This window comes from Cynocephalus volans, chromosome 16 (assembly GCF_027409185.1).
Source record: "Cynocephalus volans isolate mCynVol1 chromosome 16, mCynVol1.pri, whole genome shotgun sequence".
NCBI classification, from domain to species: Eukaryota; Metazoa; Chordata; class Mammalia; order Dermoptera; family Cynocephalidae; genus Cynocephalus; species Cynocephalus volans.
The window spans coordinates 19,232,549-19,248,467 of record NC_084475.1 but is presented as its reverse complement, the minus strand read 5'-3'; the positions used below and the strand labels follow the sequence as shown (position 1 = coordinate 19,248,467).

Here is a 15,919-nt window from a genome sequence, read left to right as displayed (position 1 = left end):
GTAAAATAGCCAAAACAAAAAACAAACCATAAGGAAAAAACAAAATCTCTTAGCAAACTAGGAATAAAAGGAAGTTTCTTAACCTGATAAAGGGCATACGTGCAAAACCTACAGCTAACATCGTACTTCAAAGACTGGCTGTTTCCCTCCTAAGGAGCAAGGCAAGAATGTCTGCTTTCCTCAGCTTTTTCTCCTTACCACTTTTTATTTTGAAATAATTTTAAACCACAAAGAAGTTACAAAAATAGTGGAGGGTTCCTGTGCAGACTTCACACACTTGCCTGAGTGGTAACATCGTACGTCAGTGTCGTGCATTTATCAATAACATCGCACGCCGGTGTGGCGCATCTATCAAACCCAGGACCCTGGCGCTGCTCTCCTTGCTTTTATCCCCCATCCTATCGGTCAGTTAGGCAAGAAAAAGAAAAGTCATCAGATTGAAAAAGAAGGAATAAAACTGTCTTTATTTGCCAATGATGAGATGGAAAAGGCTCAGACATCTTCAAAATACAAAATAACGACGAGAACTAAGAGTTGTTTAGCAAAATTGCAGAGATCCACATACAAGAGATTGACTTTATTTCTATAAAGCCGCAGTGAACAATTAGAAATTGACATTTTTAAATACAGTGTCACTCACAATAATACCAAAAACCATGAAATAGCTCAATATAAACCTAACAAAATATGTGCAAGATCTGTATGTGGAAATTACAAAACACTGATGAAAGAAATCAGAAAAGACCCAAGTAAATGAAACACTGCACTGTCTTCATGGATCAGGGGACTCAGTTTTGAAAAAGAAAAACAAAGCTGGAGGATGTACACTATCTGATTTCAAGACTTAATAGAAGGCTATCAGTAATGAAAATAGTGTGGTACTGGCATAGGAAACACAGGCATAAATCAATTGAACAGGAGCGGGTCCAGAAATAGACCCATATGTATGTGGTCCGTTGACTTGACAAAGGTGCCAGGGTAATTCAGTGGGAAAAAGATGGCCCTTCCACGGTGGCATTGGGACGACTCTGTTAAGTCTACAGACAGTGACTGCGACGCTCATCTCCCACCACACACAAAACTAACTCAGAAAAGAGTGTAGACCCAACTGCAAGAGCTACACCTACGAAACTCCTAGAAGACATAGGAGGAAACCTTAGGGACCTTGGGTTAGGCAAAGGTTTAGTAAAGAATAATAAATCGAGCTTCATCCAAATTCAAAACCTTTGCTCTTCAGGAGACACTGTTCAGAAAAATGAGAAGGCAAGTTTTTCATTCAAAAATTTTTTTTTGCAAATCATGTATCTGCTAAAGGAACAGAATACGTAAAGAACTTATACAACAAACAACCTGATTTAATGATGTGCATAAGATTTGAAAAGACACTTTACCAAAGAGGATAAACAAACATGAAATGATGTTCAGCATCACTAGTCACTGTAGCCACAGTGAAATTCCACCGCAGACCGGCTGGAATGATGACATTAAAGAGACTGACAATATCAAGTAGTGGTGAGAACTCGGAGCTGCTAGACGTCTCAGAAACTGCTAGCAGAAGCAGAGTGGTTCAGCAAGGTTGCAAAACAGTTTGGCAGTTTCTTAAAAAGTTAAGCATACATCTGTCATATGACCCAGTAATCCTGCTTCCAGATATTTGTACAAAAGAAACAAAAACTTACATTCACACAGAGACTTGTATCGAAATATTCGGAACAGCTTTATGCACGATAGTCAAAAATGGAATGACCCGGATGCCCATCAGCACATAAATGCATAGGCAGACTGTGCTCTGTCCATACAGTGGGTGAGCAAAAAATGAACCAGTTACTGATTTTTGAAATAACATGGATGAGTCTCAAAAGCATTGTGCTAAGTAACAGAAGCCAGATACAAAATGTTACATAATGTATGATATACCATTCTGAGGAAATTCTAGAAAAGGCAGAGAGCTGCAGAGGCCGTGAGCAGACTGGTGGTTGCAGGTGGGGCTGGTGGAGGGGTTGACGGTGGAGAGTACTGTTGGGGATGATGAAAATGCTGTGTGTCATGATTAGGGTCATGGTTACCATCTGTATACATGTGTCAAAACTCACAAACTCATGCGTTTTATTGTGTGTAAATTATATCTCGATAAAGCCAATTTTTAAAAAGAAGAAAAGAAAAGCATGGGTGTGAATTCCAGCTGTCCCCTTCCAGCTGTGTAACTTTGGGCAGGTGATTTAGTTTCTCTGTGCCTCTGTTTTCTCATCTATGAAAGGGGGCAGTGGGAGCGGCCGCCTCCCGTAGTGACTGGGAGTGTATGAGCTCGCTCGGCAGGGCTCCCGGTGACACCCGGCTAACCGTGTCAACTGTGGCAGGACCGTCCCTGCACCTGACGGGGAACGGGGTGGACGCACAGAAGACCTCTCACAAGCTGGTCGCGGGTTCTCATCTCTGAGAATGCCTGCTGCTTTTCCCACCATGTCTCGGGAGTGGCTTCCTGGTTAGATTGGCGTCATCTAGGAGATCACAGTCTTATCACAGCCTGGTGTCTGGGGTCCTCACCCAGTTTGCTTATCAGAGCTGAGCCGCCGCCCCTCCCTCCCCCGGCAGCAGCTGGGCGCCTCTCATCTTCGATTCTGCTAAGGCGGCCCCGGATCTTACATTTCACCTGCCTGGACAAGTGGGACTCCCCTCTGGAGCTAAAGATTGGGCAACCCGAGTTTTGAAACATTTCTGCCAACCCCTCCCAGAGGGGCATTCCTGTCCTCCACCAGCCACTGACTTGGGCAAAGGTAATTGGAGGTGGTGAGTGTGAGGATGTTGGAGTCTCTGTGTCCACTAGCACTGAGGCCCTTCATCTGGATGGGATGTTAAACACTCCACAGACTCCTGGTCAGTTCTGCTTCTAGCTGCCTCTCCCTCCGGTCATCACAGTCTCTCTGGAGGGGATTAGCTGAACAGTGTAGCCACCTAAAACTTCACATCTCGGGGAGAATCGTCACTGAATGTCTGAACTCAGGGCTCCCTCTCTCAGACTCTAAACTGCCAGGGGACCAGCATGTCCTACCCAGGGGTTCCCAAGGCTGGCACGCATTGGAGCTACCTGTCCCCACCTCCAGAGACAGTGACTTAATGGGTATGGGCACTGGGAGTTTGTGAAACTCCCCGGGTGATTCTTCCACACCGCCCAGCCTGAGAACCACTGGCCAGAGAAACCTGGGCATGTTCCAAGGGGTAACCCTCATCCAGAAACATGGGATGTAAATGAGAGAAACAGGAGAGGATGACAATGGCTCACTGAACTGGGAAGCACTGGGCTTGACCTCAAAGTCAGGCCAGCTGGCCCCAGGGCTCAAGCCACATCTCTCAGCCGGAGGCACGCGGGCCCCAGCACCTCAGGCCCACATTGTCCCTCAGCCTGAAGCTGGCTCTCTCTGCTGGCTGAGCTCATGGCTCCCTCCACCCCCCAGGGAGCCATTCATGAGGCCAAAGGGCCTGCAGGGCTCTGACCAGACAGGCCTGGCTCGCTGGAGGGGAGCCTGGGGCCCTCTGGGAATCGCAAAGGTGGGAGGGAGAGAGGGGAACTCCCCAAGGGAAAATCGAGGTGCTGGCTTTCTGTGGGAGGAAAGGGCAGGGCATGACCTGGGAAGAGCCACCTGTGTCCACTTGAGAGGCTCCATCCCCCGCCCGCCATGGAGTAGGTGTTAGGAGAACAACCACTGTTGAGTGTGGGCAGCACAGTCTGGTGGTGACAGCACAGGCTCTGGGGTCAGGGTCTGCCACTGCACACCTGGACACCTCGTCTCCTGGGTCTCAGGGCCTCCCTCTGCCTGCCAGGGGGCAGAGCTGTGCAGCCTCTGGGGATGGGGGCCCTCTCTGTGCAGTCAGCACACCAAGTGCTCAGAGCCAGGTGGAGCGACTTGTCCACGAGCAGCTGTCACACAGTGTCCACCAGCCAGCAACATGCTAGACCCAGGAAAGGACCCTGAGCACGCAGTCATGCCACCAGACACAGACACAGTCTGTCTGGACAGAGCCTCTGCTCTTCCTCCTCCTGTCCCCTGCGTCCCCTTCCTCCCTTCCCTGACCTTAACACTACCACAAGAATGTTTCCATTCAGAGGTGGCAATCAGCCTTCTTGCTGGTGTTGCTGCAGGTGATCATTCAGCCAGACTTGCCTCGGGCCGTCCCCTCCCCAACACTCCTGACAGAGCTGCTGCGGGGAAGCAGAGGGGCCTGGGGAGGGTTGTCTGCAGCCAACCCCAGAAGAAGCCTAAGTCACGTGGTTTCTGGAAATCGAAACTAGTCTCAGTTTTCAGAAGCATTTCCTAGGATCGGCCTGACCACACGCATTGGGAGGGTTTTCCGGGTTGGAGGACCTGTCCACAGAGGGCGCCTGAGGCAGGAAGGTGGGAAGCTCCAGCACAGCCATCAGCAGCCGACAGGCAGGTAAGTGCCTGCCTCTTGCTCCCAGGTGGGCGCCCCTCTCTACACAATGTAATTAAGTGGGGAGTCATCCCTCCTCATTTGCACCGGGGCCCGGAGCTGGGGACCCAGTGCTTCTGAGCCCAGGGACCATCATGGCAGTTCCCAGACCCACAGGGCCTCTGTGTACAGCTGGGCAGGCTGTTCACTGCACAAGGACACCAGCCAAAGGGGCGAGCGCTTTGGAATTCAGCCTGCGGCCCTCTCTCTGGTCTGTGTATCCTGGTCCAGGCCTGCACCACTCAAAGCCAGAGAGCCTTTTTTTGGTTTGTGCAAAGTCACCCTATGGGCCAGTACAGACAACCTTGTCCCCACTTCCCGTATGAGGAAGTCAGTTTGCAACAGATGACCACTGCTACCCAAAGGGCAGCAACATTTGCACAGTGTACCAGGTGCTTGGTTGGCCAGTTGTTCCCAGGGTGAACCTGGTGGCTACAGTGGAGAGAGTAGCCAACCTGTTTGCCTGGGACCAAGGGGTTTCCCAGGGCACAGGACTTCCAGTGCTAAAACTGGCACAGTCCCTGACACCCTGGACAGTTGGTCTCCCTGGACCCTACAGCCATCTACTGAGATCAGTGTCGTGAAGGGAGGGGTCGGTGCTGAGCAGACCCCCAGCCTGCGGCTTTCCAGCTCTGTGACTTGGAGCCAGTTAACTAACCTCTCTGGACTTCAGCCTGTTCACTTGTAAAGTGGGGGGGGGGGGGTCACAGTGAGGTGTCAATGACCTGGTGAGTGAAAGAACAGTCCTAGCAAGGGGTGCCAATGTAGTGCCCTTGAACGCAAGCCCCTGGAGCAAAGTTTCTTGCCAGATGGTCAAGGACCCTTGGGGGTCTTGTTAATGCAGATTCCCATGCAAAGGATGGGGTGGGGCTGCAGCTCTGCATTTGCTGCATGCTCCAGGGGAGCCATTGCTGCATCCATTGGGGCCCCACTCTGAGCAGGAAGGAACCAGGCCCAGATCACCAGGCCCTGGCTTGTAGCCGGTGCTGCAACAGCACTGCCCAGCAGCCATGCCCTGCTTGCTGGATTGCAAGTAGTGACACCCGTGTCCCAGATCCTCACTGAGCCAGAGACACACTAACAGACTCTCCTGGTGCAGGATGTGGGGGAGGGAGGCAGGGGAAGGGGTGGGGAGGGGCACGGCACTGCAGACAAGATACAAAGCAAGCACCAGGAACTACACAGAGGTGGGCTGCACTGTATGGAGCTGATAACAGCAAGTTCAAGAGTTGGGATCCCCATACCGGACAGCCATCAAAAGAAAAAAAAACACCAGAATGATATGGAGGCCAGAACTCCAGGCTGAAAGATGCAGGTCTGGGTCTTCCCCCTGCCCATACTGACTTGTGTGGCCTTGGTGGTCCCCCACCCTCCCACGCCTTGGCATCTTGGGGACACCCACGTTCACGCTGTGCCCCCTCAGCGTTTCCTCCCCATCCTGCTCCCTCAAAGCACCACACACTGGGGGCCTCGGGCCCAGTCACTATGCCACCTCCTCCCCAGATGCTGAGACCTGGATCTCAGCCCTGACCCTTTCCTCCATCTTCCCCCATCCAAACGCCACCAAGCCTGACATCTCTCACTGCTGTCTGCCTGTCACTCCTGGCCTGGACTTCTGTGGCCCCATCCTGCAGGGTCCTCCTCTCTGCCAGAAACCAGGGACACTACCCGTGGGGGTCTGTTGCCTGAAGATAAAGCCCCATCTTAACCAGGCTGTCCAGGCCCCTCTGCCCTCCCCTTCCATCCCCAGGTGACAGCCTTACCCGGGGCCCGGTTTTCTGACATGGGCTTGCTCCTTTCTGGGCTCCTATTCCCGCTGTCCTTGCTTCCAGGAGACACCCCCAGCCCGCCCCTTCATCTGGCCAAGTCTTACTTATCCTTTGAGGACCATCCTGCAGACCAGGTGAGGGCCCCTGCTGGGGTCATCCACTCTCACCCGCAATGGCAGTGGGCTCTGCACAGGGGACCCCGCCTGTCGCACAGCGGGCCTTCCATAAGTAGGGCTGAAGGATGATGACGGACAGGCCCGGGCCTGAGGACTGCCCCGCTCCAGCATCTCAACTCTGTCGCTTTCTTCTGCTGCAGCGTCAGCACGTCTGGGCAAGGCCATGGCCCCGCCGTGGCTCCTCTGGGTGTGGCTGCTGGTCTCAGGGGCCCAAGGTGAGTGGAGCCACAGTCTGCAAAGCCGTCATGCCCTGGCTCTGTGGGGTTAACACTCCCCCCCCTTGCAGAAAATCCAGCAGATGTCCCCCCTAGAAGCCCTGTCAGCCCAAGTGATGGGGGCTTGTAGGTTCTGAGAGGCCTTGGGGCTCCCTGGTGAGATGCAGGTTGTGGGGAGGATACCCAGGAGTTCTCCTTCTGTCCACTGGGAACCAGAGGAGCCAAGGAGGAGAGGCCAGTCATGCCAGCCAGCCCGTCGCTGGGGGTGTGGAGAGGTTAGTGGCCTCTGGACACAGGTCCCACGTCCACAAGTTCCTGGCCTTTCTTCTGGACTTTTGTTGTGACCCCTCGAGGCCCTGTTGGTCCTGCTGACCTTACAGAGCCCTGACGCCCCAACTGAGTTTTGCCCTTGAGTGTGGATGACCCCTGAATTCAGGCTCCAGCTTCTGCCCAGCCCTGTCCACACCTGCAGGGGCTGTGGCGCTAGGGGCCGAGTCCTAGAAAAACGTGTGTGGGGCAGCAGCCCATTTTCCCTCCGTGCCTGATGTGCTCTGCCTGCATCTCCAGGGGTCCAGGGTCAGCACCCCTGGGCCACAGGCAGCCTCAGGTGGGGCCAGCATGGGCCCTCCTCCCCTCCCCAACTCTTCCCTCGGCATCCTGCCACCGTCACTCATGTGCTGGACAAATGAGCACTCCTGCCCAGAGTGACGAGGACAGGCAAGTTCAGCCTCTGTGCATGTGGGGGGGTCTATATGCATCTTCCACCCTTCCCAGTGGGTGACCCCGCATAGATGGAGAGGGGAACCTTGAAGTGGTGAAAAACAAATCCCGGTCTCTGTTCAGCAGGTCGCCTTGGCTACAGCACACGGCCCGGGAAGCGCGGGTGGTGGGCGCTGCGGCGTCCAACCCCCTCCTCACTAACCTTTCTCTCCCTCGGGAGCATGCAGGTGTGAACGACGGTGACATGCGGCTGGCCAACGGGGACGCTGCCAACCAGGGCCGTGTGGAAATCTTCTACAGAGGCCAGTGGGGCACCGTGTGTGACAACCTGTGGGACCTGACCGATGCCAGCGTTGTCTGCCGGGCCCTGGGCTTCCAGAATGCCACTGAGGCTCTGGGCGGAGCCACGTTTGGGCAAGGTAAGGCTGCCCTCCTGTCCTCCAAAGCCGGGATGCCAGCTCTCGGAGGGGCAGATCCCCTAAGACAGATAGTCAGCCTTCAAAGACTTGCAAATTGTGTTCCTACTAATTTAATAGGAGCACACGTCCTCAGTGACGCTGAGCCCTGTGCTGGAATGTTCTGATGCAGCTGGCACACTCATCATGCCCACCAGTGGCAGTGCCAAGAGCCTGGGGCACGTGATTCAGAGCTTCACTGGGTTCATTTCCTCCGGCCCAGAAACTCCACTCCTGGAGATTTATCTTCTTGAAACAATTTCCCCTCCAAAGAAAAATCTGTAGCCAGAAAGATTTCGACTGACGCAGGAGTCGTGATTCCGAAAAAAGGAAAAATAATTCAAATATTCAACAACAGGGACAGTCACATGAATTATGGTTTGCTGATTGGATGTCTCAGAGCAGCCATTAAACCTGATAAGTTTATGGGATGACGTTACAATTATGAATCCGAACCCACACCTGACCACTCACCATGGTTAAACCTGGTGAAAGCCTCTGTGAGATGGACTCACGCTGGAGGGGACCGTGAAACAGGAGCCTAAGAGAAGGGTAGGACTGCCCGGCGGCTTTTTCTGCCCTGACATGTCCATCTCTGCGCAATGTGACTGCCCTTTCCAACATTTCTAAGAGGAGCCACCCTGTCCCTGGGGCCTTCCTGCCCTGACAGACAGCCCAGCTCCTCCTCCAGCCCTGGCCTCTGTCCTCTGCTCTCCGACAGGCACGGGCCCCATCATGTTGGATGAGGTCCAGTGCACGGGGACGGAGCCCTCGCTGGCGGACTGCAGATCGCTGGGCTGGCTCAAGAGCAACTGCCGGCATGAAAGAGACGCCGGCGTGATCTGCACCAACGGTGAGTGGGGCCACACCTCCTCCCGAGCCCCGCGGTGCTTTGGGGTCCCAGGGAACCCACGTCCCTGCCCCTCCCTGCACACGCGCCCTCCACGTGAAGCACACACCTGAGCAAACGAAGGCATTGCCATGCCCACTCCTCCCCACAGTGGAAGGACAGGAAAGTCCAAAGAGCCCACTACCCTTAACCACACATCCCAGACTCCTCACCCACCCTTCATACCCTTCACTGGAGCCGCTTCAGAAGTGCTTCATTTGGCCTGTTGGGCAACGAGCCACATTCCAAATAAACGTGATGTCTACATATTGGAGGCTTATCTCTTTAAATGCCAAAACTGTATTTTTGTTAGTTCTTGGTCTGAATCACATTACCCAGAACCCCGCAGGCTTAGACAGCATGTGGATGTGCTGTAAACATTTCCTGATGGCAGAAAGGCCTGATTACCAACCCCCCCCCCCTTTTCCACCCTTTGTGCTAAATGAGCACAGGCTGCTCTGCATGTTGGAGTCTCTGAGTCTGAGTTTTATAGCACTTCTTTCCTCTCTCACCCCAGTTGCAGCTTCTCCCTAGGCTTGCACATGGGGGCCTAGGGGTGTCCCCTGTCCACTTCCCTCTGCCCTGAGCTGGGGGCCCCTGAGACCGGGGGCAGGTTTCCGATTATAGAGGCCAGCATGTTCACACAAGGACAGACAGGCTGCTGGAGTGGAGGACGCACCCTGGGTAGGGGGTACAGGAGAAGCCACTGGGTCAGGGGCGTGGGTGCAAGGTGAGAAGGTTCCTCTGGCAGGGGGTCCCCCAGTGAGAGGAGAGAAGGCTAGAGACGAGGAGACAGGAGGGTCCTGAGAGTCAGTGTGTGAGGAGGAATAGGGGCCAGATACGCCTGGTTTAAATATCGGGATTGATTCAAACCTATTTGTGGCAAAGAAAGAACCTCTGGTATTTAGTTCCAGATGAGGCAGGGAGAGCAGCAGCACCTTGTGCCACCCAGGGACCCCCATAACTTCCTCTGGCTCCGCCCCCTCAAGGAGGCTGCACAGAGATCCTCGAAGTTCTAAACTGGGGTTGCCACAGGACAGTACCCTAACTTTTCAGGCCATCTAACCAGGGAGGTGGTTTTGGTTTTAGAAGGTTAACACCACCTTCTAAAGGTGGTGATTGATTGATTGGGTTTTGAAAAGGATAGGCATTGGGCTCTGGGGTCAGCACCACCAGATCCCCCACCTGCAGGTGCGGCCTGAATCTGGGGTAGCGAGAGAGCTAGTCAGGGGGAGCGCGGCAGAGTGGGGGCCTGGACGAGGTGAGCCAGGGTCCCACCGTTCTTGTTGGATGGGTGGGGAGAGGGGGACTGGGGCCACAGAGGGCAATAGCGCCCGGTTCTCCAAGGGTCAGAGTACGTTCGGCCTGTCCTATCCCTCATCTTCAGGTGCCTTTCTGAGTAGGTGAGGCAGGCCTCAGCACCACAATTTAAGATGAAGACTCTAACTCCAGAGGGCAAAAGTGGCTTTCAGGGTCCCAGAGCAAGCAAGTGACATTTCCCTCCTCCTCTGCTCAGAAACCAGAGACGCCCATACCCTCGACCTCTCCGGGGAGCTCTCAGCTGCGCTCGGGCAGATCTTCGACAGCCAGCAGGGCTGTGACCTGTCCATCAGCGTGCAGGTGCAGGGAGAGGAGGAACGGCACCTCTGTGCTCACACACTGATCCTGTCCTCCAACCCTGAAGCCCAGGCCCTGTGGCAGGAGCCGGGCAGCAACGTCACCATGCGCGTGGACACCGAGTGCGCGCCTGTGGCCAGGGACTTCATCAGGTGAGCTGGCCTTGCCCTTGGCCTCCAGGCAGCACCGGGGCTTCGTCCCCTCCCTCTCCAAAAGCACACCCGCCCGGATGAGGGGTGGGGGCACATGCACACACACGCACACACTCACACGTGTGCATGCGCACAGGCACACAGCCACACACATATGCATACCTGTCCTTGTGCACACACATGCTCTCACACACGCCCTCACACACACTCACACGTGTGCATGCGCACAGGCACACAGCCACACACATATGCATACCTGTCCTTGTGCACACACATGCTCTCACACACGCCCTCACACACTCACGGATATATTAATTTTCACAAAACTCAATATACAAAACCTCCCTGAATTACCACACACTGTTCTAAGAAGTTTCCAAGTGCTCTGTGGACCGTGAGTTTGACGTGAGCAGCAGCAGCCGAGCGTGCTTGTGAGCAGCTGGGTGGGGGCGCCAGGTGTGCTCCGAGGACACAGCTCCCACTGGGGCCCTCACAGCTGGAAGGGAGCTCTGCACTGGGGCCGAGAGCACAGGCCCCAGGCTGCATCTGTGGCCCATGGGGAGGCACCGACACTGAGATGTGAGACCTGTAGGTGAGCCTGAGAACACAGACAAACCGAAGCGTGCGCACACGCATACACACACACACCTGTCTACCTCTTAGGTACCAGAAGGACACGACATAAGATTCTTCCAAGTACCTAAAAAATAATTATCAAAGTCATCCCCCTCTTCTCACCTACTGGCCTTGCTTAGGTGATAGGAATTGTGCACCCAGGGCAGAGTGGGAGAGCGCTTCCCACCAGGCTCTCATGGTGACCCGAAGCGTCAGCAGGACCCACAAGCCCATTTTGCAGATGAGGGAAGTGAGACCGAGGGACAGAGGTGGGGCCCTTCCTGCCAGACCGCCCTGCGGGTGGGGGGTCCACTATTCCACCACCCAGGAGGCCTTCTAGGGGCTTGTGTTTTGAAAGCAGCATTTACAAAAAGAACTGCACTTATTAAAAACTGTTCTCTCTCATTCTTATGCTCCAAAGCTTTATATAACCCAAAATGGCACCTTAGCAAGAACAGTAAATGGCTTAAAAACAGATTAAAATGATTTCTTTCCAGACTAGTATAAAAGCTCGGTAGGTATCCTGTTCCCCTCCTAGTGGGTTCGACTTCTGTGTGTTGGGGAATAGCGGCCGGCCCTGCCTCCCCGGGAGCCCGGCCCTGGTCGGAGCTCCGTGACCGTCAGTGGTGTTCTCCCGCCATGTCCTCCCTCAGTCTCTGTCTCTCTGTCTCTCTGTCTCTCTCTGTCTCTCTGTCTGTCCCTGTCTCTCTGTCTCTCTCTCTCTGGCTCCCTCTCCGCACCTTCCCCTGGGACAGGAGGAGAGGCTGCAGCAGGGCCGGGCCGTACCTCTGGCCTCTTTGCCCCAAGCAGGCCTCGAGGCCTCAGAAGGCTGCTCCTCACCCAGGCCACCTGAGACGCTCTTCCCTTCCCTCTGTCCCTGTGGGCACCACTGATATGCAGGGGTGTCCTGGCAATTAGCCAACTCCCCCACCAATTTCTATGGGTTTCTGGGGGTCACTAGCACCCCCCTGGCTTGGGGCCTTTTTCCTACCTCTCAGGGTGTTTTCTTCCCTGAAACAGGGGAAGGGCTGAGGGACCGATTCTGACCCCCCACTGCCACCTCCGCTGGAGGTGTGGAACTCCCGCCTGCCTGAGGCCGGGCTGGGTGGAGCAGGTGTGCCGGGGTGTAGGGGCAGGCGTGCAGGGGTGTGGGGCAGGCGCGCAGTGGGGTAGGCATGCAGGGGTGTTGGGCAGGGGTGTGGGGCAGGCGTGCAGGGGTGTGGGGCAGGTGTGCAGGGGTGTGGGGCAGGCATGCAGGGGTGTGGGGCAGGCATGCAGGGGTGTGGGGATGCGGCCTCTGTGCTTCTGTTGGTGCGTGCAGCTCCAGACAGCCCAAGAACCTCTCTGGCACAGAATGACAACCGTTGGTGACAAAAACATTCTGCAGTACCCTTTCTCCTTCATCACCTGCCATCTGCGGGCCCTCAGCAGCAGGGGAGGTTGGTGGCAGAAGCCCACTGTCCCAGCACTCCCGCAGTGCATGGCCCCCACTGCTTCGGGACACCATCAGGCAATACGTGTGCCAGGTGGGGCCACAGGCCATAGGCAGAGATGCCCTTTGTGACCTGAGTTGATTGTGACGTCAACAGCAGGAATCCCAAGATACGTTTGAAAGACACACACATGCGGGGAGGAAGGACAGGCAAGGGCATGCCTCTGCCACCTGTCACTGGGCCCCCTGGGCCCCCACTCGTGGGCTTGCAGGTGGCTGGGAAAGCAGACACTAAGCATCCGGGGGTGACGCCCGTGTCGTGGGTCATGGAGCAGGTGCTGGGGGTAGAGGGGTGCCCACAGGGGACTGCAGGGGTCCAGCCAGGGCATGACTGAGGGAGGAGAGGGTCAGAAGAAGGCTGCCGCCGGATGCCCAGGATGGCAGGCAGGTCTTGGTGCCCAGGGCCCTGCAGAGGCCCAGCTCAGACCCACTGAGGATGACAGAGGGTGTGAGGATCAGGAGGTGGTGCGGACTCTTTGCTCACAGACAGGGAGGAAGCGGCTGTGGGTGTCACCCTCGGCAACTCCCCTACGGTGCGGCACCCTGCGGTCCTCCCAGCTGACAGTGCATGTTGCTCTCTGCAAACAGGAGATTCAGGATTGCGCGCGTGTGGGTGTACCCAGCAGATAAATCAGGGGGAGACTGAATGCCTCTCGAAACAGTAGCAGCCCTGGGGGGGCGGGTGGGTCGGTGGCAAGTGTGAGGGGTGATGTGTTGGATGGTGTGTTGGGGGGCAGGGCCCAGGCACACCTGCTGTCCAGTGAGGCAACAATCAGCTCTCCACCAATTGCCCCAGGTACCTCTACTCGCGAAGGACTGACATCTCCCTGTCATCGGTCAAGTGCTTCCACAAGCTGGCCTCTGCCTATGGGGCCAAGAAGCTGCAGACATACTGCGAGAGCCTCTTTGCCATTCTCCTCCCCCAGGACCCCTCTTTCCAGGAGCCCCTGGACCTCTACGCCTATGCACTGGCCACCGGGGACCCCCTTCTGGAAGAGCTCTGCATGCAGTTCCTGGCCTGGAATTTCGAGGCCCTGACACAGGCCGAGGCCTGGCCCAGCGTCCCCACAGCCCTGCTCCACCTGCTGCTGCTCAAGAGCGAGCTGGCCGTGCCCAGCGAGCTGGCCCTGCTGAAGGCCGTGGACGCCTGGAACCAGGAGAATCGCGTCTCCCGCGAGGAGGTGGAAGGCTTGATCGAGAAGGTGCGCTTCCCCATGATGCTGCCCGAGGACCTCTTCGAGCTGCAGTTCAACCTGTCCCTGTACCAGAGTCATGAGGCCCTGTTCCAGGAGAAGATTCTGCAGGCCCTGGAATTCCACACTGTGCCCTTCCGGCTGCTGGCCCAGTACAGAGGCCTGAACCTCACCGAGGACACCTACAAGCCCCGGATTTACACGTCGCCCACCTGGAGCGCCTCGGTGGAGGCCAGCTCCTGGACCACACGGAAGCCGCAGCTGCTATATCAGCCCCGACGGGAGGCTCTGTTTGGTTATCCTACAGTTGCTTACAACCGAGCCTTCTCCGGCTACGAGTATTACCCCTACCAGTCCTTCCAGACCCCACAACACCCCAGCTTCCTGTTCCAGAACAAGCTGGTCTCCTGGTCTCTCATCTACCTCCCCACCATCCAGAGCTGCTGGAACTATGGGCTCTCGTGCTCCTCCGACGAGCTCCCTGTCCTGGGCCTCACCAAGTCTGGCTACTCAGATCCCACCATCGGCTATGAAAGCAAAGCCCTGATGCTCTGTGAAGGGCGCTTCGTGGCAGATGTCACTGATTTCGAGGGCCCAAAGGCTGCGATCCCCAGTGCCCAGGGCACCAACGGCTCCAGGAGTGCTTCCTCCTTCCCTTGCCCTGCTGGGTCCTTCAGCAGCTTCCGAGCTGTCATCCGCCCCTTCTACCTGACCAATTCCACTGGCGTGGACCCCACCGCGTGGCCCAGAGGCTGGGGGCGGCAAGAGTTATAGGAGCATGGAGAAGCCAGCACATCCCAGAATGCCCGCACTGAGGGTTCACCTAATGCACCTCCTGCCTTTCTGCAGCCACCTTCAGCAACCAGCCACCAGATGTCTCCCCCGCTTCCATGGATCTCTCTGAGCTTAGAGAAATTACTGGAAGATTTCAACTAGTGCTCACTGGTTGAAATTCCCAGTTCTCCCACCGCCCGCCTGATTTCTGGACCGGGAAGCAACAAGACAAGGGAGGTTACTGTGGGACTTCCCATGCCCCCCTCAGTGGCTCAGTCCACCACTGTCACTGGCCTGAGGTCACTAAAATCCCACTGTGGTTCCCGTGTCTGTTCATTCTTGCAGCAAGTGTTGTTGGGTCCATATCGTGTTTGGACGGGTGTGCTGGGCTCTGGGGGACTGTAAATGAGACAGAGTCCCCATTCTTGTGAAGCCACAGTAGCAAGGAAAGGTTCCAGCCTGGAGTAATTACCAAAGTAATTGTGTGTGAGGGAACCAAAGGGAGCCGAGCTGGTGAGCGCAGGCTGGACCCACTTTAGACCCACCGGATCACTGTGAAGAAACGAGCCCCAGGACAGGATGCGGTGCATTCCGGGGAGAAGGTAGGCGCACAGCAGGAATGTTTCCTCTGTAAATCCTTGTGTGTGTGCACACAGGGATGACGGACAGAGGTTCTCACCTCAGCATGGTTTGTAATGAAAGTTGGAAACAACCTAAATAGCCATCAGCAGGGTGCTTGACCACAAATGAAAAACACCAGGCTGGGGTGAAGTCAGGCTGAAGAGGGACATGCTGGGGAGATGCTGGGCCACCCCCAGTGTCCAGGGGAAGGATGGGAGGACCAGGCTTGGATGTCACAGGGACATCTGGGTGCATGCCACAGCTGGGTTCTGGGCACCGCAGGGACTCTAAACTGTCCCTGCTTCTTTGTGACACACACTCCATCCCCAGTGGACACATGCAATTGGCCAAGCTCAGGCCACATGCCTACCCCTCTCGGCCAGGGTCTGCAGAACAAGCACCCGGACTGTTTCGGCCTCCGGAAGCGGCGGGGCTGGAAGGCTCACCCAGGGGAAGCGAGGTTCAGACGCTGGGCGGCTAAGACACAGCAAACGCCCGCCCAAACCCTCCTCCCCACTTGTGTTTCGAAAACAAACGCAGAAACAAAACCTCCCGCCCCACTGGAAGCCACCTCACCCTTCCTAAAGGGAGACCCCCGCACCCCTGGGTTCCAGATCCTGCATCCAGCTCCAGGTCTGTCCCTATTCCTCCACTTCTATTTCCATTCTCTTGACATTTAAAAAATCTGTGGACTAAATCGATCCACTGAGCTCCCCCAACCCCACTGTTGGGTACCACACCCCAACGGGGCACAGAAGGAGAGA

General features: G+C 55.8%; 1 protein-coding gene across 1 annotated transcript; it reads left to right on the top strand.

Moving 5' to 3' along the window:
• Positions 1-4,340: 4,340 nt before the first annotated feature.
• Positions 4,341-14,843, top strand: LGALS3BP (galectin 3 binding protein). Its single transcript, XM_063081224.1, has 6 exons — positions 4,341-4,431; positions 6,553-6,627; positions 7,575-7,766; positions 8,524-8,655; positions 10,208-10,460; positions 13,364-14,843. The coding sequence occupies exons 2-6, from the start codon at positions 6,576-6,578 to the stop codon at positions 14,532-14,534; spliced, it is 1,800 nt and encodes a 599-aa protein (XP_062937294.1). The 5' UTR covers positions 4,341-4,431; positions 6,553-6,575; the 3' UTR covers positions 14,535-14,843.
• Positions 14,844-15,919: the final 1,076 nt, after the last annotated feature.